Source organism: Syngnathoides biaculeatus, chromosome 20 (genome assembly GCF_019802595.1).
Source record: "Syngnathoides biaculeatus isolate LvHL_M chromosome 20, ASM1980259v1, whole genome shotgun sequence".
In the NCBI taxonomy this organism is placed as follows: Eukaryota; Metazoa; Chordata; class Actinopteri; order Syngnathiformes; family Syngnathidae; genus Syngnathoides; species Syngnathoides biaculeatus.
In genome coordinates, this window is record NC_084659.1 from 14,602,470 (window position 1) to 14,628,069 (window position 25,600).

The window sequence follows — 25,600 nt, forward strand, 5'->3', positions numbered from 1 at the left end:
TCTTCACCGTACTTCTATCTATGCCAAGTGACATATACTATCAGTCAGAATAATAAAATACCCCACCGTACTTCATCATTACTTCAGTATTTCAACTTTATGTCACCTCTTTGATTGGTGGCGCACCAAGAGGTTTTTGTAATGTGCGATACATTATGCGTCTTGGCTCGGTAAAAGTTGGGATCACCTGCTAGAGTGCCCTTCCAAAAACATCAAATGGCTTTGTAGTGATGCCCCCCCTTGCACTTCCGGCACCCCCACTGGTTCCAAATCTTTTTAATAGCGTGGCCTGACAAGCGATTTATGGTGTACCCTGCCTTCTGCCTGGAGATAGCCAGATAGGCTTCAGCACTTCTGCAGATCAGAAAATGTTTGGATGGATGTAGTTCACCAATTAACATAAGAAAAGAAACGATTCGGCGAGTCCCGATGTCCAGCTCGCTCACACGCATTCTCAAAACGGGTCAAAATTCTACAGTATGTAAGATGAGAAAAACTGACAGCGTAGGTTACTTGAAGGCGACACAACGCCACACAAACATATTCTGCCCGTATTGACTCGGAAATGAGCGCATTTGTTATTATTCCCTCATCGAAGCACTCACGGAGGACACAGTGGAAATGCGGCACAAAGACGATATTAATTTAACTTTGCTGACAGCCGGAACTGTGACAGCGCGAGCGCGAGGCCCCTCGTTGATGAGACGTGGGCGAGTAATGAGCTGCCTGCGACTCAAGAAAAGACGGAACAACAGAGGCGGCGGGACTTCAGATGTCAGCCCGGCCTTTTGAGCTCGTCGACTTGACGCGCCACCGCCAATCCGGGCGCGGAAGAAATCCAAACAGTCTGCCGAGTGTCTACGGAGGAGATGCAAAGGGAGGAGGAGGAGGAAGTGGCATAGACGGTGGCGATGGTGGGTGGGCTCGGGGAGCAGGAAGTTAAATGGGCGCGTACATGAAAACATTCACGCAGGAGTTTAGATGACAAGTCATTATCTGCCATCAGCCAGAGAACGGAGGAGGAAGTTAAGTTCACAGATGAAGGTGGAGATGCCGTTTGGAACTCCTAAGACGAGACACTTTTGATTTTGTTGACGTGCATTATTGAACAAAGCGATCCTCTGTTTAGTCGTACTGGGTAGCTTCATTTTCATCGCAAATCTTCATATTTATAGATTATTCCTTCTTGCATGCACCCATCTGCTTCACAGTACTTGCCAGAACGCACATTGAAACCGTTTACATTCCACATTGCTTAAGTGATATCTGAATAAGATGATGGACTGTATTTTTCGCATAAGACGCACCTAATAGGCTTTAATTTTCTCAAAAGCCGATGGTGCACCCTATAATCCGGTGCGCCTTATATATGGATCAATATTGAGCCTTTGGTGCAACTCCATCTAATAGATGCATAACGTAACCCCAGCCTCCACTCTAGTGTCGATTCCAGGGGTCACCAACACGGTGCCTGCGAGCGAATGGTAGCCCGTGAGCACCATATAAGGCGTCCGCGAGTTATGTTCTAAAAATACCATATGCCACAAATTGTTACTATTGTTTGTGCTTTAAATTCCAAATCTGACTTGCTTACGTGAATTAAAAATTTAAAATACCCGTAATATCATTTACTACAATAAATTAAAACAAAAATATTTTATGTACGTGTAATGAACTGATGTGAAATTTGCCCCAAACAGGTCACGTAGCCCTTCATACGATCGGTGCTCACAAAGTAGCCCTCAGCCTCAAAAAATTTGCTGAACCCTGGTCTATTCTATGCGCCTTATAATGCAGTGCGCCTTATATATGAAAAAAAAGGGTTTAATATATGCCATCCATTGAAGATGCGCCTTATAGTGTGGAAATTACGGTAATACAGCAACAATACTATAAATCATTCCCCCTTTTTTCAATTCTACTGTTCAGTATTTTATCTGTATTATCTACGACAATTCTCATCAGTGACAGTAATTTCAAGCTAGTTTTTTTTTTTTTTTTATGGGTGGAGTTCAGTGGGTTTTAAGAATCTTAAACTAGAGGAAAAACAATCGAGAACTGTTTAGAGGTCATCCATTTACATAATTTAAATCCCGCCATTAAAAGTAGCGAGGGGAATTTAATTTGTGAAACTTTCTGCTCTACGCTTGCACACGCACGCACGTGTAGTATCCGAATACGGTCGTGGTCTTGTTCCGCCGCGGCTCCCTCCGTGCGCACGAATCCTGATGGATCCTCATTACCCCAGGTGTGACCCCTCGCAGCTCAGTTCATTAAGCCAAGCAACCGAGTGTCAGCGACTCAAGTCCAGATTTAATCACAACTTCCGTCCTCTTGCCAATCACAATAAGGTCCCGATAAGCCTCTCCAGCATGGCGCCTTAGGGCTTCCGTACACAGACAAAGGTTAATTTGTGAGCAGCGAGGGCTTGGCTACAGAGCCAAAGGTCACCCGATTGAATATGTGCATGTGTGTGTGGGGGGCAGTGCAATTACAATGTTCATCAGTATTCATGCATTTCCTTCATGGCTAATAGATGCATTACCTTCAAAGCGATGCTACTGGTTGGACAACTGCTCGACAAATCACCGATGGAAATTTGAGCATTTATTAAATATCCTTGATATCCATCTTGAAGGTCTAACCGGTACGTGCTTTGTCCTCAAGCGTAAGGCAATCCGGTGCTTCACGATTAATGACGACAAAGCTACGATATCAAGGATATGGAAAAAATTGTTTGTTAATTTGTGTGCGCTATACATGGCGGTCTAGTGGTGGCTCGTTAATGGCGCAGACTTCTGACAGTGACATGACAGAACGTGTCACGGAATCCGCGAGAAGCAGATTGGCGGATCCGGGCCCGTGTAAGCTTCCGTGTGTCTGACCCCGCTCCCTGCCGTGTATTGTCATTCGCAGGCCAGCTGGCAGCGGGGACATGTGAAATTGTGACGCTGGACAGGGATAGCAGCCAACCGCGGCGGACCATCGCCAGGCAGACGGCCCGCTGCGCCTGCAAGAAGGGCCAGATCGCCGGAACCACGAGAGCCAGACCCGCCTGCGTGGACGGTAAGGCTTCGAGTGAAAACCACTGGCACGGGAGGGTGTTCGTCCCGAGGCGCAAACAACTACAATTAAGTGCAGGCCGCGACTACATCCGAGCTGTGAGTCACGTTAGCTGTCCTGAGGCGAGTCAATTTGTCTCGGTTTGAACTTTAGGTGGATCGACCTCGGACGGAACGGCCGGGCTGTCTTTCGGACGCAAGGAAAGCCTGCACTAACTCACAGTTGATTTGTGTGTGTGTGTGTTTATATATATATATATATATGTAGAATTTTTTTTTGTGAAACTTTGGCTTTAGGCTACCAGATGGGTTATGTTTCATGGCATAGCGACAAGAATTGTGCAAGCGCGTTTGTTCCTTGCAACACAGCGGACAGACTGCCCTTTGACAGTCATTCTTGTGTCCCTGTGATGCTTTAAAAGCGTTGATTGAGCCAAGGCACATATTGTGCTTTGGGAAAATGTCACAGAACACCACCAAACAAGAACATCACCAAAAGGAGTGCGGGGGAAAAAAAAATTGCATTCTCGTTTCAAATCACGTACGTACTGCAAAATATGGGACTAACAAATAAGCGAAAGTGGATCATTTACATATTTATTTCATTTTATTATTGTTATCTATTGTTATCTTTATTATGACTTTAAGTTAGAGTCAACATAATTTGCATTATCTACCGTAATTCCCGGTTTACAGAGCGCACCTGGTTACAAGCCCAAGTACACGCTAGCGCGGCGGTAGCATTGAACTCTTCCTGTGTACCGAGGCCTATGTGCTAACACTAGCGCCGCACTAACGCTAGCGCCGCACCACCGCAAAAACCGCAGGGTTGAAAGCTTGTGAAAAAAGTCGCCTCTTGTAGGCCGGAAATAATGGTACATTTAATATTATTTTATAATATGTTTACATTCAACTTTAGAGAAGAAATTGTCAGTGGTACTTTCCGGTGTACAACATTGGCACCGTAGATTGTTGGAAATAAAACTGAGAGTTCGGTGCAGTTTTGTGGTCCCAGTTCGAACCTGACATAAATCCCCTAACAAATTACAGGACCTGTTTAAGTCACGTTCCACCATCCCAACTAAACATTGACCCTGAGAAGTCAATCGATTCACGGTATCCGTTTTTCATCAACACATTGGAGTCAAACATTGACCTAAAATGAGCAACAACCACACAATCCACGTCGATTTTGGGAGCATTTGAGAGTCGTGTCGCTGATCAGATCCCGTCCTTGATGCCTCATTTGACCTTTTTACCTTGTGAAAGCTTTTTACTAGTTTCTTTTGGACAGCCCCGTGTACAGTAGGTGTCTGAAGTGGTTTACGACTACTCGAAAGCATGACTGGGCATTTACATGTTGGTCTTTGAGTGCTATTATGGAAGTATGAAGCTTACAATGATAGGATTCATCACATGAGATAGTGATGATATCATTCCAAGGCTGTTAGATGCAGATATCCTCAAAAGAATATTGTTAATCAAGGGCAAAGTAACAAAAAATCATGTATTATTTGGAAGGTTTTCAACAAGCAGTCAAAATATAATCTTGCTTGCTCAGTAATTTGAAGGTCGGTTAAATCCTTCCTTGCACATTTAAAGTGTGAAATTGTAGTCAAACATCCATCCCAAGTCCAAACCTGTCTGATGGAACTGCGACTCAGCTCTTTTTTTTCTTTTTCTTTCTTTTTTTTTTTGCATCGCTTCCCTCAGCAAAAATAAGCAGCGGGTGGAATTTCATCTCTTCTTGTCATTTTGGGTGTTCTTACATTGATGAATCAATTTTTGCCCCGTTCTACTTCCTCGTATTGATCAAGCCGCTTGTCCAGAATAGAATAGACATAAAAAGTCTGCATATATCTCGCACATAAAAAAATCAAGCTTTGTGTGTATGTTTTAAGGGTGGATGTAATTTACTATGTCCCACTTTCCTGAATCGCATGGCGTCAAAATGAAAACTTTATTGCCGTTCGTATTTCAAAATCCCAGGGCTCGTTGTTATTGCCATGCAAATACGCTTATCTTCTGAAGTGCACTCTTATTTGTTCTGAGTTAGAAAGCGAGGAAGGAAATGAGCGCTGGCACCGATGACCCAAAATGCCGCAAATGGGAATTCAATCAGTTCTAATCCACTGGAGTCCTTGAGGTCTGCCTTCGCTGACACCTCTCGTCTGTGTCCTTGGTGCCTCCGCATACCGGCGCACCGGTCATTCCGGGATAATCCACGGCGGCTATATGCAGGTTCGTGCGGTTTCTGGCTCACTGCGTCTTAATGGCAAAAAAAAGGGGGCATCAAAATGCGGAATAAGATTTTAAAAACACTTCCACGGGTCATCCTTGTTTCTGAATATTCCATCACATTTCTGTAATTTCCTACTCTGGAGGCTTTTTACTTCTGGATAACTTGAGCATGTCAAAGGGTTTGGCGACCATGCTGAGTTGTGCAAAAAAAAAAATATAGGGCAGTCTGAAGTGTAGGTTTGTAGGTGTGTCAGAAGAATTTAAGGTGGAGGTGGGAGTGCATAAGGGTTCCACGCTGAGCCCCTTCCTATTTGCGGTGGTAATGGATAGGCTGACAGACGAGGTTAGACTAGAATCCTCTTGGACCATGATGTTCGCAGGTGATATTGTGATCTGCAGTGAAAGCAAGGAGCAGGCGGAGGAACAATTAGAAAGATGGAGGCACGCACTGGAAAGGAGAGGAATGAAGTTTAGCCGAAGTAAAACAGAATATATGTGCGTGAATGAGCGGGGCGGAGGAGGAAGAGTGAAGCTCCAGGGTGAAGCGATAGCGAGGGTGGACGACTTCAAATACTTGGGGTCAACAATACAGAGCAATGGAGAGTGAAACTGGTCCAAGCAGGGTGGAACAGTTGGTGGAAGGTGTCTGGTGTTCTATGTGACTGAAGAGTATCCTCTAGGATGAAGGGCAAAGACGTAGCGAAATGAAGATGCTGAGGTTCTCGCTCGGTGTGAACAGGTTGGATAGGATTGGAAATGAGCGCATTAGAGGGACAGCCAAAGTTGGATGTTTTGGTGACAAGGTTAGAGAGCGGACTTTGACGGTTTAGACATGTTCAGACGCGATAGAGCGAGTATATCGGTGGAAGGGTGCTGAGGATGGAGCTGCGAAGCAAAAGAGGGAGAGGAAGACCAAAGAAAAGGTTGATGGATGTTGTGAGGGAGGACATGAGGACAGTGGGTGTTCGAGAGGAAGATGCACGAGATAGGCTTAAATGGAAAAAGATGACACGCTGTGGCGACCCCTAACAGGACAAGCCGAAAGAAAAAGAAGAAAGAATAAGCATTACGTTTGTGAGCGAGATTGGCTGCTCCTAACTCAGCAGAGAAAAGCAGGACGGTGTCCTTCACGCAAGGTTTGGCGTCAACAAACAAACGGTCGCATTGAATGTGAGTTGAGAGAAATGGTGTCGTGTTCACGATGGCCCGTCTGTTTGGTGGTCTTTTACCATCAGTGGAGGCCTCTGGTCCAGACGGTGGAATGAATGTAAGGATAAGTATTCCAAAGTGTCTTAACATTCAGAAGTTACTAAGGAACCCCACGTAATCTATTATTGATGGGTGTTTATTGTTTTGTTCTGTTTTTTTTTTTTTTTTTTTGCTCCGATGTGTCGAATAACTGCGTGCTCATTTCCATGCAAATGCTAATTTGCATTCAGCAGTATTACAAGCTGGAAAGTGTGATCCTCATCCCTGGCATGTTGCGCATGAATCAGGCGGCGATAGAAACAAAAGCACGCGTCAGGCGGACTCTCTGTGGGCTTTTCGACATTACCAGAGCTGCAATCATACTGCATCAAGCCACTGGCTTGATTTGATCTGGGCGGGGGGGGGGGGGGGGGGGGGGGTGGGGGGGAGGGGTATTCTGGGATCGGTTGGGGAAACATGTCATGTCAGCTCCAGCGGCCGGTTAGCTAGCCGCTACCTCCGGTGGGGAGCGGGACTAGAAAAAGATGCGTGGTGGTGAATGTGCAATTCAAAGAAAGACTCTACTTTCTTCTGTCGCTTGACCTTTTTAATTTTTTTTTTTCAATCTTCTCGCTCGCGTTCCGCTTTACATTCACGTGTAAACTCGTGGCCGCGGGCTGCCGTCTTGTCGAAGGAGTTTGCAGAGGGGCAGGCAGCTGGGTACCGCAGCCCCGAGGTGAACGCTTTCTACTTTTGGAGCATGACCCAAATCACATGGTGGCTTTTTTTTTTGGTTTGTTTGTTTCGATTTATCCAATCACTCACAAGTCACACCGGCCCTCCTCAGTATCTTCGTTGTCTTCTCGGAAATTTCCCGTTTATAATTCCAGGTTGCTATTATATCCAACCTAGAGGAATGAGATAATCTTTCATTTGCAGCGCGATTGCATTTTCCTCTTTGAAATTCACGCTCGATTGCTTTCTGGCGTCGGCGCGCATGATTTGCTTTAATCCCCGTCTGCTTCCCTTTCCGTCCTTATAATTAATCATCGAGCAAAAACAGCTTTTACCCCCCCCCTCTAATTTGCCACCAATATGTCATAAAATGAAGCAATCTTACTCTTATTATATCAGCGTGTGGTCGCTAGCGCGTCTGTGATTGCGTCTGCCAGTTAGTGTTGAGATGAAGGAGCTATTTGGTGTAGAAGTAGATAATAAAACAAGCATAAAGCGGCGGTAACGTGATGACATTAGGAAGAAAGGAACTCCATTTCAGGCCGCAAATCAATGACTTTAGAATTTGGAGAGTCAAAACATCACTTGCGCTAAGTGGGGCATTTTGTCGTTCGTTTTACCCCCAAGCCTAAACTGCTGTTTGTCGACGACTAGTCGGTAAAACGAGAGTTTTATCTGAGTCATGGACTGGAATGGTTTGGATGGACTTTGCAACGGGCCGGGATCGGCTCCAGTTTACCCAAATAAGGTCGAACGCTAGTAAAGGTATGAAAGGACTCGATTTATTACGGGGGAAACGGTTTGTATAAATCATCATCTTGAATAATCGCTCCTGTGACAGACATTTCCATTTAAAAAAGTAAATGTTGCATTTGTTGACTACTTTTCTCCCCCCCCCCTGCCCATTCATATTCATGAAGTAAATATTATTTAGAAAGCTTCTATGACAGTTCTTTCTTTTCTTTGTTAAAAACAAATCTGAGACATCTGGAATGTCCAAAAAAAAAAAGACACGTCCAGCATAAAAAAAACAACTTTTTGTGTACTTGTGTTTGTCTGAAAGAATTTATGATGGAATGAGCTCGCACCAGAGTTAAGAAGCGGCTATGAGAGAGAATGCGAGAACAAACCGCGCTCCCAAATGAGCGTCTGTATTTCCTCTTTCTGTTTGTTTGCATTGTGCTAATACGGATGCAGATCTCTTGCTCACCCGCTCCCTCCCCGTCGTGCGGCTGCTGTGAAAATAGTTTTTCTTTGTGGGTTTACACCGACGCAAAGAGAGACACGGAGCCGGTTTGTGTTTTGGATTATGACAAGCGTCGGAAAATATAACACAAAAGGATGCTTGTGTTTTGCCCCCATAGGCTGAGAAACTGCGCGGCGCTCATTAGCATGGCAACAATGCCGCGTCGTTTATTGTAACTTTTCTATCTTTGTCGACCCCCCCCCCCCCCGCAGAAATACGTAATAAGCGAGTTCATTTTTCACACTTGTTCGCTATTAACCTGCGCTCCAAATTACGATTTGCAGGGAGCGACGTATGCGCTTTTGTGAAACGACGCTTACGCTCGATGAAAACAAGTCGGCGTCCCCTTCCCCGTTACGTAAGCCTTGTAATACTTTGCATATAATTAGAATGCGCTTTGAAATATGCAATTTGATGGCTTAACCAGAAGCAGATGATGACTAAGCACTTTGCTCCGTGTGCATACACTGTAAATATTTAATGACACGTGATACAGATGACATAATACGTTGGCCTTTTAACAAACGGGTTTTACGGTTGTCCTTCATAACCGACCCCCACCCTCCCACCCCCTCTTTCTCTCTCCCTCTCCCTCCATGCCTCCATAAATCCACCAGGTGACGAAGTGGACGCAGGTGCTCGGTGACGTCAGGTTATTATTGATGCCCCGTGCTGGAGCACATTACCGCTCGCATGCATTTTACTCTCATTAATCCAGTTTGAATGAGAACAAAGCTTCCTGAATATTTCAGGGGAAAATTTCCTGTATTTTTTTCCAGCTCTTCAGCGGCCCCGTTCTGACCTAAGGCGCTGTGTGCGTCGTGTTTCTTATTTCACGAATTTGTGGCTTAATTGAGGTAGGGAAATGTTTGACGTTGGCGGAGAAATATGTTAGAATTGTACAGGACATGTTTGAGGGCAGTAGAACAGTGGTGGGATGTGCCATAGGTGTGTCAGAAGAAGTTAAGGTGGAGGTGGGACTGCATCAGGGATCCGCGCTGAGCCCCTTCCCGTTTGCGGTAGTAGACTGGAATCCCTTTGTACCATGGTGTTCGCAGATGATATTGTTATATGCGGTGAAAGCAGGGAGCAGACGGAGGAACAATTAGAAAGATGGAGGTACGCACCGGAAAGGAGAGGAATGAAGACGAGCTGAAGTGAAAAGAATGTGTGCGTGAATGAGAGGGATGGAGGAGGAGGAGTGAAGCTCCAGGGAGAAGAGATGGCGAGGATGGACGACTTCAAATACTTGGGGTCAACAATACAGAGCAATGGTGAGTGTGATAAGGAAGTGAAGAAACGGGTCCAAGCGGGTGGAACAGTTGGCGGAAGGTGTCTGGTGTTCTATGTGACAGAAGAGTCTCTGCTAGGATGAAGGGCAAAGTTTATAAAACAGTGGTGAGGCCGGCCCTGATGTACGGATTAGAGACGGTGGCACTGAATAGACAAAAGGAAGCAGAGCTGGAGGTGGCAGAAATGAAGATGCTGAGGTTCTCGCTCAAGGTGAGCAGGTTGGATAGGATTAGAAATGAGTGAGGGACATGAATTAGAGGGACAGCCAAAGTTGGATGTTTTGGAGACAAGGAGAGCAAACTTCGATGGTTTGGACATGTTCAGAGGTGAGAGAGTGAGTATATTGGTAGAAGGGTGCTGAGGATGGAGGTGCCAAGCAAAAGAGCGAGAGGAAGACCAAGAAAAGGTTGATGGATGTTGTGAGGGAGGACATGAAGACTGTGGGTGTTAGAGAGGAAGATGGACGAGATAAGCTTAGGTGGAAAAAGATGAGACGCTGTGGCGACCCCTAACGGGACAAGTCGAAAGGAAAAGAAGAAGAATTTCCATCCCATTAGCGCAGTTTTTTATTTTTTAATGCAGATCAAGTGCAATTCTTTGCTATAAGCGAAGGCTGTCAGGCAAGGTGACGGGCCTGAAGCGCCAGCCGTTTCCCACAAGTCCGCTCACGAGCACTCCGGTGTTTGATGGGCCGTGCTCTTCACCTCGCCACTCTAATTGGAAGCGAACGGTTCCCCTGTTGCGAGCACCCATCCGAGGGGCCGCGTCTGTCCGCTCACCCGGCCACAGGCTATAAACAATTAATGAATAATTACCCCGTCCGCGGGCGCCTCGGGGGCCGCAGCCGCAATTTAAAGCGGAGGTTGGGGGGGACAAAGTGTCAAGTTTTGCAAAGTGGATCTTTACTTTAATTTCCGAGCATTTGCCTTTTTTAATAGTCCTTCAGTTCTGTCAGATTAGCTGCGATGCTTCTTCGTCGCTTTTTAAATCAGGAGCCCTCCCGCGTCTGTTTGTTCCTTTGTCAAGTTACAAAGATGATGATTTCACTGTCAGTCAGTGCATAACATAACTGCAGAGCGGCGAAGTCGATAATGCGGGGTTGCCATGGCAATAACTGACAATATTCCCCTCATTACAAAGCAATGTACCTTGAAATTGACGCTAAGATGTCGGCGCATAACAGCCCGTTTGTAATTCCGTACATTTACGTCGAGCGATTGATCGAGCGTCAGAACTGAACAGATGAGTGGCGACGGGCTGGCGGCCGTTAAAGGTGACGGACCGGGCGAGTGTGGATACGGAAGACGTCGGATCCGTCACGGCGGTTCGATACTTCGCGGCAGCCGTCGGCGAATGTGCGTAACAAGGTCGGAGAAGTCACGGAGCCGCTGCTGAAGACAATCACGGATGAGGTTGAAGTGCGAAAACAAAACGTTAACAGCCGTTATTATCTGTGGTTGAAAACGTTACAAATAGGTGATGAAATGTGTGTGGCCTAATTTCACATCTTAATGAATGTAGCTGATATTAAATATACATAACCCTCGGTGAACTGAATGATATAATGTTAAATGGATATTCGGATACTCAAATGTCTTGTGGAAGACACAAAACCAGAGGTGTCCAAAGTCGGCCCCGGGGGATATTAGCACCCCACTGCACATTTTTTAATTGGCCCTCATATTTATTTATTTATTTTTTTTATATTCAAACAAGGCACGACCATATGAAGAGGTTAAGAGGGCTCGGCAAAATGTTTCAAGATAGCACACGGGTTGATTGGAATGTGTGATCACAGAAGAAGACCGGCTCTTCTTTCCATTTTTCATACTCGGTGGAAAGATCGCGGCCATCCCGGCGTCTGTCCTTTTGCATTCAAGTCTGTAATTAGTTTTCACATGCAGTTTCCCTGTGAGTTTGTCACCAGATCGCATCCGCGCAAAGATTTAAACGTTTCCCCTTCCGGCAAACACGGAGCCGCAATATGTGAAAAGACAGCTTGCTCTTCAGCGATTCCATATTTAATGTTGTAACGTTGGCCCGCGACACAGCGAGCGCGACGCCCCGGCGGGGACCGCAAATGGACTTTTATCGGCGCTCGTTGACGGAAGCTGAGATGAGGCTCGCCAATCATCTGCGGAATCTCTGTCGGCAATCTGCTTCCTCAACGCCAAGACTTCACCCTTCCCGTTCGTCACTCGGTCACCGCTCGGCTGGGACACATTTCCAGTCCATCTGGTGCCTAGTGAGAGCAGTGTCCTTTTGATACCACCGCTCCAAAAGGTGCCGATTGCCTCTCCTCCATCTTGTTCTCCTTGCGATGACAGTTTTAAGGGGTAATTGAATGTTCGTGAGTGAAGAGACGAGATAGCGGCGGCCACGTTTACCGAAGTAGGACTAAATACTGCTTTAGAACCAATGCAATCCGTAAGAAAAGCTCGGTGAAAGGTCGCCTAACCTTTCCGTTTTGTGTCGTTTCTGGGCGGATCGGGCGGTTTTGGGTCAGTAAACACGGAAGCGCTCGCTATCTTACGCGACATGTGCGTTTGAAGCGGCTTCGTTTTACCCCGAGGAGCGTACGGAAATTTGCTGTTCACGACCGGGCTGACAGCAGCGGTCCGTTCGACTGAAATATCGCAATTGTATTAATATACACACCAAATTTGTGAAACCTGCGCTCGTCGAATGGTAACACCTGAACAGTTTGTACCTTTTTCCATCTGGCAGAAGAACGTTTCGTTGTTCCGCCTGTCACTGTACAAATTGCCGGCAATCATAAACGAACATTATATGTAGTAAATGAATAATAATTTTCAGACCAATTAAGCGAAATTGGACAATTCCCTGCGGCACCGCGGTCGGGAATCATCGCTTGATTTCATCCAAAGAGCGTATAGTCCATTGCTTCGGAACGTGCCATTAGGCCCACACTGACAAATTTTCACGGCGGCGTGGCTGTCGCGTGACAGGAGGTAATGCGTTTGAACTTAAATAACGCGCGCTTTTGTTATTTCTTTATCTATGTCATTAAATAAGCAGAGCGACAGCTGCAATGCAGCACCGGGCAAAAAAAAAAAAAAAAAAAAAAAAGAAAGAAAGAAAGACAAGGAGGCACTCTATTGTGACCGAAATGATAAAATGCATAATTAGGTAGTCAGTGTTGCGTTCCATTTCTCCCTTGCTTTTCGCCCGCATCGACACACCGGATGCGTGCAGAGTCGATAGACGCAACCCCGGGCTTCCCCTCCATTTTGGGAAATGATGTTGTTCATTAATGCGATGCCATTTTGGTTTTGGAGCTATCTACGCCGTTTTGTCTCCGGTAATTCGCTTTTATTGGTTGGCTTAGCAATTCCGTCTCGACTCGACTTCATTCAATAATGCATGCGTCTGGTTATTGTGCACGCCTGCGAACCCACCTGTAATTGTTGCGCAGCTGGGTGCACTCGGGTGGACGGATGGCGAGCAAAACCGTAAGAGAGAGAGAGAGAGAGAGAGTTTATTGGCACAGGGTCCATTAAAAAACATGCTCACGTTCTGTCGGAAAATTCACCCGAACATGTTCAAAAAGAATCATTTGTCATCGAGGGAAATGTGTTCATTCTCTTAATTGCCACCCCCGTTTTCAAGGGTACGGCGCTAGTCAGCGGCTGTTAGCGTAGCTTAGCATGACGAGAGCGCCACAAACGCATCTCTCGATATCATACGGACGCTTAAAACTGGATGATTCGAATAGTCACCCGAGTACAGCTCCACCGACTGAGTTGAGAAAATCCTAACTATACTCAAGAAATGAGATTCTCAAGTGTAGTAGTACATAAAATAATAATCACTTCCTAAGTACAGTTCAATTGCATTTTAGAGCAATAGATTAGCATTTTTTAGCTTATGTAGGTCCACAATTGTTAAAATTGTGTGCAATACATTTTAATCAAAGGATTATTTGTGTTCATTATTCCTATCCTGTATGTAAGGACGGCAGTCATTTTCTATCTGTGCATAATGTTGGTGAACACAGTGGCTTAGCTGGAAAGCGTTGGCCTCACAGTTCTGAGGTCCTGGGTTCAATCCCTGTGTTGGAGGTTGCATGTTCTCCCCGTGCCTGTGTGGGTTTTCTCCGGTGACTCCTGTTTCCTCCCACATCCCAAAAACATTAATTGGACACTCTAAATTGCCTATAGGTGTGATTGTGAGTGTGGCTGTTTGTCTCTATGTGCCCTGCAACCAGTTCAGAGTGTAACCCGCTTCCTGCCCGTTGACAGCTGGGATAGGCTCCATCACTCCCATGACCCTTGTGAGGATAAGGGGCTAAGAAAATGGATGGCTGGATGGATATTACATTAGCGTGCAATAGTATTTCACACTACTTTTTTAAGAATAAAACCTGTATTTTATTATATAAAATAAAGAACTACATAAGACAGACTGTCATGTGCAAGGCTGGACCGCGGCAAAGAGGGGCGAGGCCTGGCCACCGTTCTGAGCGGTTTCATCTGCGACACCTGTCGCCGGTCAGAGCTTTTTCACATAAGGCACTGTGGTTAGACTATGTATTGAAGTTGGATTTTTGTCACTGGCATTTGCTGGTTCGTTGAGCATGCTTTCCTGCATCCAGGGCTACTCCGCCACTGCGGCATTATAGTCCAGTCACGCTTTTGTTATGCTCTTAACAGTTATCAGACATTGTTTCTTGTTTTTTGGATCCTGCCTTCTTGGACTATGTTGTCGTGCACAACTTTAGTTTATAATAAAACCCACTGAACATCATGCCTTCACCTGGGAGTCCTGCATTTGGGTCCACCCCCGCACCGCTGGTACTTGACACAAACTAAAACAGGTGACAATCGCCACACGGTGTGGGAAAAACACAAAATTAACTTTACATCTGCGTTATTTGCACTGTATGCAAAGCAATTTCATTAATATTTTATTGCAGGGGGCACGGAAGTCGTATAGTGTGCGTGTTAACGTCTGCTCATATTTAGACGTGTGCTGCTGGCACCCTCCACTTCCATCTTGTTGTTCAGTAAAAGGAGCTAAGTGAGCACCGCAAAAATAAAAATAAAAAATTAAAAAAAGAAGGGCACCCCCATACGAGGACAGACATCATCATCCCGAGCGTTCTCGCCATCCTGCCGTCTTGACCAAGGGACACTTTTAATCCCGCCTGTAAGAAAAAGGAAAAATCCGGTGATTGTTCTAAAACAAAGCCCACCACCTCCTCCTCTTCCTCTTCTGTGTGCATCTTGCAGCCCGCGTGGGGCCAATTTTTATAAGAGCCTGTTAGGAAGCAGCACATGGCCAAAATAATATTAGTATGGCGGTGACAGGTACGTGAAGGCCAGATGAATCTGGGATAAAAATAAAGGCAAATGAATACAAATGGGGTCTCCTTCACCTGGAGGGGCGAATAAATCACACGTACACTAATGCAGTGCTCTCGCTCTACCGCTCTCTCTCTCTCTCTCTCTCTCTCTCTCACAATGTCTCTTTCCCCCTCCCTCCGTCCATCTCACTTCATCAGATTAACTTGGTGTCCTTCTCTTTTGATAATACACTCTTAGAGGTGAGCCGCGCTATGTCAGTGTCAACACGTCACGATGGCATCGCCGCTCGCTGTCGGCAGAATCCCGAATGTTATTTACCCGGGTCCCATTTCCCCTACTTTTATCGTAACGCGGACCCGGTCGTACTGATGTGAGGGCACAAAAGCCACGTCAGGATGATGGAAGTTAAGCCTCGCAGTGTGTGTGTGTGTGTCTTTGTCTTCTTGCAAATGTCCACAAGGCTAAAGTGAGGCCAGAGGTGGGGAACAACACTTAAGTGTGGGGAGCCAAAGGCTGTCGTCATGTGTTTCGTAGCAAAAATCTACAGTTTTCTATTCTCCGCTTTTCTCCTCCCAGGGTCTCGGGGATTGTCTGCTGCTGTACAGATTGCGCTCCCCCCCCCCCCCCCCGGGACTTGACAGGTGTCTGGAAAATAAAATGGGAGTAATTCATGCAGAAAAGGTGAAGCGAAAGTGAAGGTTCTCGGGAGAATTGCGGTAAATAAACGCGACGGCACGCACGTGGGTCGGTATCGGTTTGAATGTCACACCTGACGCCTGCGCTCGTACCCCTCTGATGTAATTAGTGCCTGTTATTTTCCTTTTTAATGTTAAATATGTATTAAAAAGAAAAGGTGGCAATAAAATGTCAGCAGGTGCCATTCGCCAGTTTATGCCGTCAGGCGCAGTGTTTGCATTAACATAGAGTTGTGTTGTGTTTGTTTCAGATATACAATGGCGGCCTCCTTAATGTGCTTTGGCGGTGGGTTTTTTTGGGGAGGGATGTTGACTGCTGAATTATAATTTCGTTCCATTTCTAGATTTGGCAGGCAACAGGAAATAAAAACAGGGCATTGGCAGGAAGCGGGCTGCCGCCGTACTTCCAAGTAAATCCCAAGTAAAGCTTTGAAGCATTCATAAGGTCGGATCAAGGCGCAGCGCTGCGACCTTCGCAACGAGGCTGGCTGCGCAGTGTTTGTTTGAGGGATGACATTGACTTTAGCAGGTTTTGTGAGAGAGGAGGGCTTTTTGCTTGGGGCGGGGCGATAGAAAGAGAGACGCTTGCATAAGGAGAAGTACTCCTGTGGGAGACGCCATCATCTCTCGAGACAGGACAAAGTCAATCCGGGCAGTTACACCGAGCCCACGGGGAGCAGGCCACCGGAGGCCTGACTTAAAGCGACGGAGAAAGAGGAGTTGGGTTCTTTATTCCGTGTGTGTGCGTGAGGGTACGACAACAAGGGAAGGACAGCGACAAGGATGTAAACTGTTGGGAGTTCGGCCTGTGAGAATCACTGGTGTAGTGTGACGATGCCACAATACTTCCATTTTTTTTTTTTTTTTTTTTACCACAGGGGCCAAGTTACGGACCACCTATGCAATAGATGAAATCCGCAAAGTAACAACTGCATATTTTTTAATTATTTATGCATATTTTAAAGCTGTACGAAGCTCTCCAGACACAAAATAATCTTCTTCACCCTCCTGTTAACCCCTAGTACAATTTTGATACTCCGAAACAGCTTTTAAACTTAAACACTGTGGTCGTGTAAATCTATGCATTTTATTCCTTGTCATGTGTGTTTTCATGATTATTTTTTTTCCCTTCTTTCGTCTTTTCTTGTAAGCTAGAATGTTGTAGGCTAAAACGTGTTTATGTTACCACAAATAAAATTACAGCATCTGCTCAATTTCCCAAAGTATGCAAAATGAATATGGGGTGAGGGTGGGGGGGGGTGTCTGCAATTCATTGAATATGCAATAGATGAACCACATCTAGCGAGGGGAGCACTGTATATCACAGTAATGGTAGTATATTAGCAGCAATTAAGAATTGTGAATCATGCCAGTTATGTTTTTTTAATTATCTCCGGATCGCCAGCATATTTAAAGCGCACTCTGATTTTAAAGGCACTAGTGTTTTTTTAATACGGTTGTTTATCCCCTCCTCCAACCCTGCGCCTTTGCTAATAGCCATCGGTCCCACGCGGGTTCTGCTTTTTTTTTTTTGTCCCTAAAATAGCCCTTCCCCACTCCAAAGCCTCTCGTTTGGGTTCTTCACTCCCGAGTGGCCGCTCATCTTGCACTCTCGCTGACATTCATCTTTGGCGTGAAAACATCAGCAGTACTTGGGGCCCCCTCTCTAACCCTTTCAGTGGCACCGGTGCAAATTACACAAGCACCTGTTCTATTATTATTACTTTTATGATGATTATTATTAGCCAAATAGTTGTCCTTAATGGATGTTTGGCTGCGTAGACTTAATGTGTCGAGTATGTTTGACACTACTAGCCACGGATTAGGAGCGGAGTTTGAGACCCCGCCAGTCACAGTTGTAACCGTTTGTTGTGTACGAAGAGCTTCGAAAGCGCTTGAACTTACCTTAGCTCGGACCTGATCTTGACTTGTTCCAGCTAGTGGATGGACTAGTTTTTACTTTCATGAACAAATTGCTTGTTCTGTCCACACAAAACACACAAAAGAGGAGAAGCCGGGCCTGCCCTCCATTGTCCCGCAGTGCCGAGTTTCGGGGCTACCTTTAAAATTTGTCCGGAGACACGGCGGCACAAGGTATAATCCTCCCGTCGGCGCCGTTCGGCATCAGTGACCATGTGACAGAAACATTCGGGCCCTTCTCCCATTAAAACCCAAAACGCCATCAGTGCAGAACTGCGGTAGCTGTTCTCCCCCCTTCCACTCTACACCCAGTTCTACCGCTACGGACGGTTTTTGTAGAAAGTGAAGAAAATGTTGCCGTTAACCCAGATGCACCAGAAGACCTTTGCCAACATGGAAGAAATCCTAATATGAATCGTAAAATTAGAGAGTCCAGATTTTTTTGTCCACTATCCCACTTCAGCCTGATTTTTGAACACATACAGTAGAAGTAGTAGTAGGAGTACAATATCAGGCTGGAACACAGTAACCGCGTTAGCATTCATCAAAAGACGATTTGAGATTTCTTCAGATCTCAAATCATCTTGGAAGGATTTTTAGAAGTAAATAAAGGCATCCCTTGGGACTAGCTAACATGCGGCAATCCAAACACGATAGCTCAGATTTTGGCGGTAAAACACGAAAAAAAACAAAACAAGAATCACGTTTTTGTGCGTGCAGTTGAGCCAAGGAAAGTTCATTAGAAGTGAGGAGAAGGAATAAGTGTTTAAAAGAGACTTTTCCACCCTTTCCTAATGGAACCGGAACCCCATGGGGGAGAAAGGAGAATGATGGGTTCATTTGAACTGGGAAAAGTGCATCTCTGTGCCCCCACCCAAACAGAAGCTGTCTCCCTCCAGCGCTAATGACAAATGAGGTATCGATTTTGTAGTTTACGGTCCAGGGTTCCGATTACCCCCCGTTCAGAGCAGATGACGGACTCGGGAACGGCGGCCTCGCCAGCTGACAGCGGTACGCGGCGACTCGGCGGACACCCCCCACCCCTTTTCACCCCCACCGCCCCCCTTCATCTCCAACTTTTATCCTCGTTCTGCTTTCACCGCACCGCTTAGACACCGACGAAGGAGAACCGCGGGCCAGCCTCCTGTACTCTGCGTCACAACAAGCTTGGAGGTTCTTGTTTTGCTGACCTTTGGTATTGATCCTCGCTGATCCTTTGAAATGTCAGCATCCACAACCTTCAGCCACACTTGTAAAGTACAGTCAACACAAACACACACACACACAGACTCAAAGATGGTCAATTTTGTCCGAAATTGTCTTCCTCTTTGTGAATTTTTTTTTAGTATTTGTCTACACGGTCCAACACAATGCGACTGTGCCATAAATTGAATCGATTTCCTTAACGTACGTAGCTGGCGATGAATACCTCACAGTATGAGTATGAGTGGGAATAAAAAAAATTACCATGTCTTTGTGAATGTACGAGTGGAAACAGTTGAGAGGATTCTACCTTTTTTTTTTTTCCCCCTCGTGGACCCAACGAGCGCTGTGCAATTTCAGTCCTGTCCAATGCGTCAAAAAGATAACTGGAAAAGTTTTGGCGTTGAGTTTGTCGTGAGATATTTTTCTAAAAGAGCGTACAGTTCAATCACACAGGCAGATTTTGACGCGTTATGCTGTTTTTCTTCTGGGAAAGAGTGTTGGGGGGGAGTCGGGTAGGTGTGCGACTGCCGGGGTGAGAAGACGTGTGGGAGGACCGGCGAGGTAAAGGACAGAAAGGCAGGAAAGGGAAGGATGGATAGGCGGTTCCGCCGGGCGTTACTCGAATTACATCGGCCTCCTCGACCCTCCCGCGGAGGCGCGCCTCATTTATTGTCTCGATAACGCTCGTCGGTGGGACTCCGCGTGGGTTATCAGTCACGGGAGGTGCGAGACCGCTGCGTGGATTCAGTTCTCTCCTCTGATATCATTCATATCTGATACGTCCTTTGTCAAGCAGTGAAGTGGAATTCCCTGAGAAATGTCAGGTGAATGTAGAAAGATATTGAAATCCTGAAAAGCCCAAAAAAAGGAATCGATGGAGGCTCCGAGCCACAAAGGGAAGATACTTGCGCAATACTAAAGTAGTACAACAATGTGCCGTTTACATCAAGGCCCGGCGATTACTCAGCCGGCTGGCTCATGTTAACCGATGTTCTTGATACACATTCATACCTTACAACAGTGGCATAGAAAAATTACATTTGGAAAACAAAATCACCAAAATTTAGCCGATCTTCAAAGTGAAACAAATACCGAAGGGCAGAGTATTGTTCTTTCTTGAATTGATATGTTTATTCAAAGAACAAACGGGAAAGTCTCGTCCATCCATCCATCTATCCATGCATCCATCCATTATCTACCGCTTTCCGGGTTGGATCATGGGGGAAGTAGCTTCAGCAAGCATACCCAGACTTCCCTTTCCCCAATCACTTCTTCCAGCTATTCCGGAGGAATCCTGAGCCGTTCCCAAGCCAGCCGAGAGACATAGTCTCTCCAGCGTGTCCTGGGTCGTCCTTGGGGTCTCTTTCCGTTGGAACATGCCCGGAACATCTCACTGTAGAGGCGTCCAGGTGGCATCCGGATCAATTGCCCCAGCCACTTCATCTAGCTCCTCTCAATGCGGAGGAGTAGCGGCTCGACACTGAGCTCCTCCCAGATGACCGAGGTTCTCATCCATTCTCTAAGGGAGAGCCCGGACACCCTGCGGAGGAAACTCATTTCGGCCGCTCGTATCCGGGACGTTGTTGTTTTGGTCACGATCCACAGCTCGTGCCCATAGGTGAGGGTAGGAACCTAGATCGACTGGTCAATTGAGAGCTTCGCCTTTCGACTTAGCTCCCTCTTTACCACAACGGACCGATACAAAGTTCGCATCACTGCAGACGCTGCACCGTCTGTCGATCTCCCGCTCCATTTTTCCCTCACTCGTGAACGAGACCCCAAGATACTTGAACTCCTCCACTTGGGGCAGGATCTCATCCGTGGCCCAGAGAGGGCACGCCGCAGTTTTCCAACTGAGGACCATGGCCTCAGATTTGGAGGTGCTGATTCTCATTCCAGCCATTTCACACTCTCCTGCGAACCGCTCCAGTGAGAGCTGGAGATCACGGCTTGATGAAGCCAAAAGAACAACATCATCTGCAAAGAGCTGAGATGCGAGGCTGAGGTCACCAAACTGGACAAACACTATGCCTCGGCTGCACCTAGAGACTGGTTGGGTCAACTCCCTTGTACCCTCGAGGAAAACCAGATTGCTCCTCCTGAATCTGAGATTCGATTTCCCTGCGGATCCTCCTCTCCAGTACCCCTGAATAGACCTTACCAGGGAGGCTGAAGAGTGTGATCCCCATATAGATGGAACACACCCTCCGGTCACCCTTCTTAAAAACGGGAACCACCACCCCAGTCTGCCAATCCGGAGGCAATGTCCCCGATGTCCACGCGATGTTGCAGAGGCGTGTCAACCAGGACAGCCCCACAACATCCTGAACCTTTCGTAACTCGGGGCGAATCTCATCCTCCCCCGGGGCCCTCGTTATATATGAATATAATTGAATCAGTGGACGAGTCCTTATTTGGGATCGTAATTTGGCAAATGTTCGGAATGGGCACGGGCCTCAGAAACTCGGTTACAGGCTGGGCGGTCGTTTGCACGACTAACAAATCCATCCAGTAACGACGAGGTACATTAGTTTGGCATAAAACAGAGCCGCTGACCCGATAACAGGCGCTAAACATATGTAAGCGCAAGTTGCCGTAAGCTGCGCTATACGTTAACACCCGTGACTGCGGTTGGGGACCGCTAACGGGCAAATTACTATTCGCGCCGTATTGGCTTTTCGCTTAATTGGAATTTGTTTAGCGGCAAAAGAGGGAATAAACTGATTTATCGGCAGACGGGGCCTCTGCCAAGTAAAGGTTATGCATAATTTAAGGGGGATTAGTTTGGATGGAGAGGTCAAGAAGGCTAAACGGACAACATTCAGGGAGGGAAAGTGCTCGGTTCCAAATGCAAAGATGCGCGTGCGAAATCCCCAACGCTCGCGTCCATCATCGGCGAATGAGTAGGCAAACTAATGATATGACTTTTTCTTTGGGGGGCTGCAGGGGATGGCGAATGATTGTAGGGGGGAGGGGGGGGGTGCAATGTTCTACTTCAATCTTAAGTATGTCAACGTGTCATCTGTGATCATCTTCAAATGAGTCACCTTCATTAGCGCCGCACGCATCACGACATGGCCGCCGCACGATACGCTTGACTCGGCTATCGACGATTTATTTTTCTTTCCTCTCTACCGATTCTTCGGACTTGATAAAGAAGGATGGAGCAAAGTGTAAAGTATTATTGAGTTGCAATATTTATGTTTTCATTGAATTGGGTCTGTTTTTCACAGTGAGTGAAGAAAAACATCCCGTTTCATTTCTTGTTATCCCCCCCACCCCCGACCCCCACCCCAGCACACACCAAGATGGAAATCAATGTGCGCATCTTTACCACAATCCCGGGAAGGCGGCCAAGACCACAGTTAATATTTAAGCTTTTAAAATGCGTGTCCGCTTTGCAGCCAGTGTGAATTTGTACGTGGTGACTTTGTGTCCGTTCTTACGGACGGATGGCAAATGAAGGCAAAGGCGCCTTCTTTTGGAGCCGGACTCGGGGATTCTGACAGAATTGTCCGTTTTTTTTCTCTTCTTTTTCTAAAGTACACTTTCACTTCATTACGTACAACCACACCAGCAAAATCACGTGTCAAATTCAAGGCCCGAGGGGCCAGATCCAGCCAGCTGCATGAGTTTATGCGATACATATAAACAAAAATGTTTCTAGCACAATTTATGAAATTTGGCTTTATTTTTTTGGACTGAAATTGCATATTCTTCATTTGTAACAGCTCTTTTTGTGTTTTTTTTTTTTTTCAACCAAATCCCTTATTGACGTGATTCGAACAATTATCCATCCATCAATTCATTTTCTGAGCTGCTTATCCTCACAAAGGTCGCGGGGAGTGCTGGAGCTTATCCTAGCTAACTTTGGGCAAAGGTAGCTAGCGTTTCTGTGGCTCTGCCTTGTCAGACTCCTCCACCGCGTATGACCCAGTTTAAGGAATAAACCACATTGAACATACTGGAGAAACAACGGGAAGCAGAACTTGAGGTAGCAGAAATGAAGATGCTGAGGTACTCGCTTGGTGTGAACAGGCTGGATAGGATTAGAAACGAGCTCATTAGAGGGACAGCCAAATTTGGATGTTTTGGAGACAAGATTCGAGAGAGAGCAGACTTCGATGGTTTGGACATGTTCAGAGGCGAGAGAGTGAGTATATCGGTAGAAGGGTGATGAGGATGGAGCTGCCAGGCAAAAGAGCGAGAGGAAGACCAAAGAAAAGGTCGACGGATGTTGTGAGGGAGGACATGAAGACTATGGGTGTTAGAGAGGAAGATGGACGAGATAAGCTTAGATGGAAAAAGATGAGACGCTGTGGCAACCCTTAACGGGACAAGCCAAAAAAGGAAAAAAAGAACATACTGCCTCTGCCTCGAAGTCCTGCAAGGCTTGGCCCCACTGCCCAGGGAAAAGCCACGCAGGCACGGGGTGAACATGCAAACTCCACACAGGCGGGGCCGGGATTGAACCCGGGACCTCAGAACTGTGAGGCCAATGCTTTACCAGCTGCCGCCTCGAACAATTATACAATTAACAACAATACATAAACAATACATAAATCAGGTGAAGCGAAAGAGAGGCCTCAATGGGACAGAAGATTTGAAACCGTTCCTTCTGTATGTCTGTTACTCGCGTAATGGAAAAACTGCAGGTGTTTACATTTATGGTGCAGGTGTATTTATTACTATAATAATGATAAATATTCTTTTTGTGTTTTATCTTGTGTACTTTGTAACAACTGAAGTTGAGCTCAAGTGAAATTCTCAATTTCAATTTATTTGGAACAACGTACATAATAAATCCAGTGATATGCCAGTTTTAACTGAGCTTTGAGGGAAACGATGATGTAACGACGATATAGAATCAGTAGGTCAGGATTACACACCTTTATTGGAATGATTATTTCACGAGTCGCACGTGTAGCGAGACATCCCCGGGGGAGCTGGGTGCCGTTAAGCCGCCTGTAGACGCGCAGGCCGCACGTCAAGAGCGCAACAACCGGCGCCGATGTAGCGGCGTCGCTGCAGACGCCGGTGTTAAATGATCGCATTTCCCACATGCGCTCGTTCCCGCTGACATTTCCTCCTCTGGCTGTGCTCGGCATGCGCGTTTGTGCGGGTGCGACGCGTGTGTCAACAAATCAGGGGATATAGTGTCGGCGCTCAGCTGTGCGGAAATGTCAGCGCACATCTGCGAGGGACCGATATCGGCAATACCTGGTGGTCACTACACACACACGCGCACACCCAACAATGAAAATAACCACACGCCTGAAGCAATGTCACGCCACATACACCGGCAGTTACCGCAACGGTGTGGCACATAAATAAGATGCGGGGAAAGCGGGGCCGTTGACAGGACCCAGAACACGGCAGCCGTGCTTAAATATGCATTATAACGCCCCGCGGCTATTATTAACCCAAGGTTGTCCCAGTCGGCGCGATGCTCATCAGAGGGAACGATGCGTTTCACAGCACGTGCGCCGCGTCGCCTCGTTAGCCGTCGCTCTTTGTCGGTCCAAGTTGCGTGTCCGGGCTGAGTCACTGCCGAGAAACAAAGTTAGCGCCTTCCCGTGTGGAGTGTGGACAAGGAACAGCGAGGAAGAATTTGGATAGCGTCGTCCTTGCTGAGCGATGGTGGGCAAAAACTTTGGACAGGGTGATAAATCACTGCAAAAGCAAAAAATTCGAGAGCAGTGATCCCCAACCAGCGCGCCTCGAGAAATTATCTGATTTCACTCATTTGGGGCGAACGTTTTCGTCTTCCTACAAATTCGACTCCATGCATACTTTGAGCGACATTTTTGTTTGGTGTGCCGTGAGAGTTCTCTTAGCTTGATAAAGGTTGGAAATCAGTGCTCAAGAGCAATCACTCCGCAAATGTTCAGTTTCAGTTGACATTTTAATGGACTTCAAGGTCCCAGACGGTCTAGCATCATTGATAACATTGATGGATCTCTTGGTGAAGAAACTGGAACTTTCTGTCATTTCCAGTAGTTTGAATCCATCGGTAATCGCCCCTTTTTCATCGCTGCGTCATGGTCCTGCCGGTCCCAGCCCTGGCGGTGCAGGTCCCCTGCACACCGGCGCCTCATCAGGGATAATGAATCCTAGTTTTGCCAGATCGTTGCCATCCGTGCCTCGGTCCCGCACTTCCTTGTTCCCGATCCTGAACCCATGCGTACCGAACTCTGCCCGTCCTCCGACCCACCCCGTAAGCTTGACGCTCTTGACACTGCTGCTCTCTCTGACTGACTCTCCGGCTTACGACCTTGGAACGAATCAAGACCTTCCTTTAACTGCCTCGGTGTCTACCGAGTCGTGCATTTGGGTCCACGCTAGAGTTCTGGTTATGACACGCTGTCATACGAATTGGAACCAGAGACCAAATTTGCAGCATCGTCGGTTGACTGTACTCAAAGCGTGACTATCTATGGACATTTTATATATTGTCGCTGACAAACTGGTTGGAACGGCTTAGACGCACCTTATTTATTGCTATTTCACATTTGGACTGCAATTCGACGGGATTTAAGTTGGAGTTTTTGTCACTGGCATTTGCCAATTTTGTTACTTTTGTGAGTGAGTTGCATTCACTGCCTGTGGGACTCTCTGCTTCTACGTGTAAGTTAGAGTAACCCTAGTCACACCGATTCTGTGCCCATTAGTTTGTTAGTTTGCCCC

At 46.6% G+C, this 25,600-nt stretch overlaps 2 protein-coding genes across 6 annotated transcripts in view; one reads left to right on the forward strand and one right to left on the reverse strand.

The window, feature by feature from the left end:
- Nucleotides 1-25,600, forward strand: part of tafa5a (TAFA chemokine like family member 5a) — a 173,204-nt gene that overhangs the window by 131,582 nt on the left and 16,022 nt on the right. For all 5 annotated transcript variants that reach the window (XM_061806638.1, XM_061806636.1, XM_061806639.1 and 2 more), the window contains one exon: nt 2,917-3,066. In XM_061806638.1, coding sequence (XP_061662622.1) covers nt 2,917-3,066 — 150 coding nt within the window. The remainder of the gene's footprint in view (nt 1-2,916; nt 3,067-25,600) is intronic.
- The window catches only part of LOC133493348 (uncharacterized), a 145,018-nt gene continuing 124,208 nt past the window's right edge, over nt 4,791-25,600 (reverse strand). Inside the window, exons 10-11 of the mRNA XM_061806635.1 lie at nt 13,185-13,201; nt 4,791-5,330 (exon numbers count right to left, since the gene is read on the reverse strand). Coding sequence (XP_061662619.1) covers nt 5,322-5,330; nt 13,185-13,201 — 26 coding nt within the window. The 3' untranslated portion in view covers nt 4,791-5,321. The remainder of the gene's footprint in view (nt 5,331-13,184; nt 13,202-25,600) is intronic.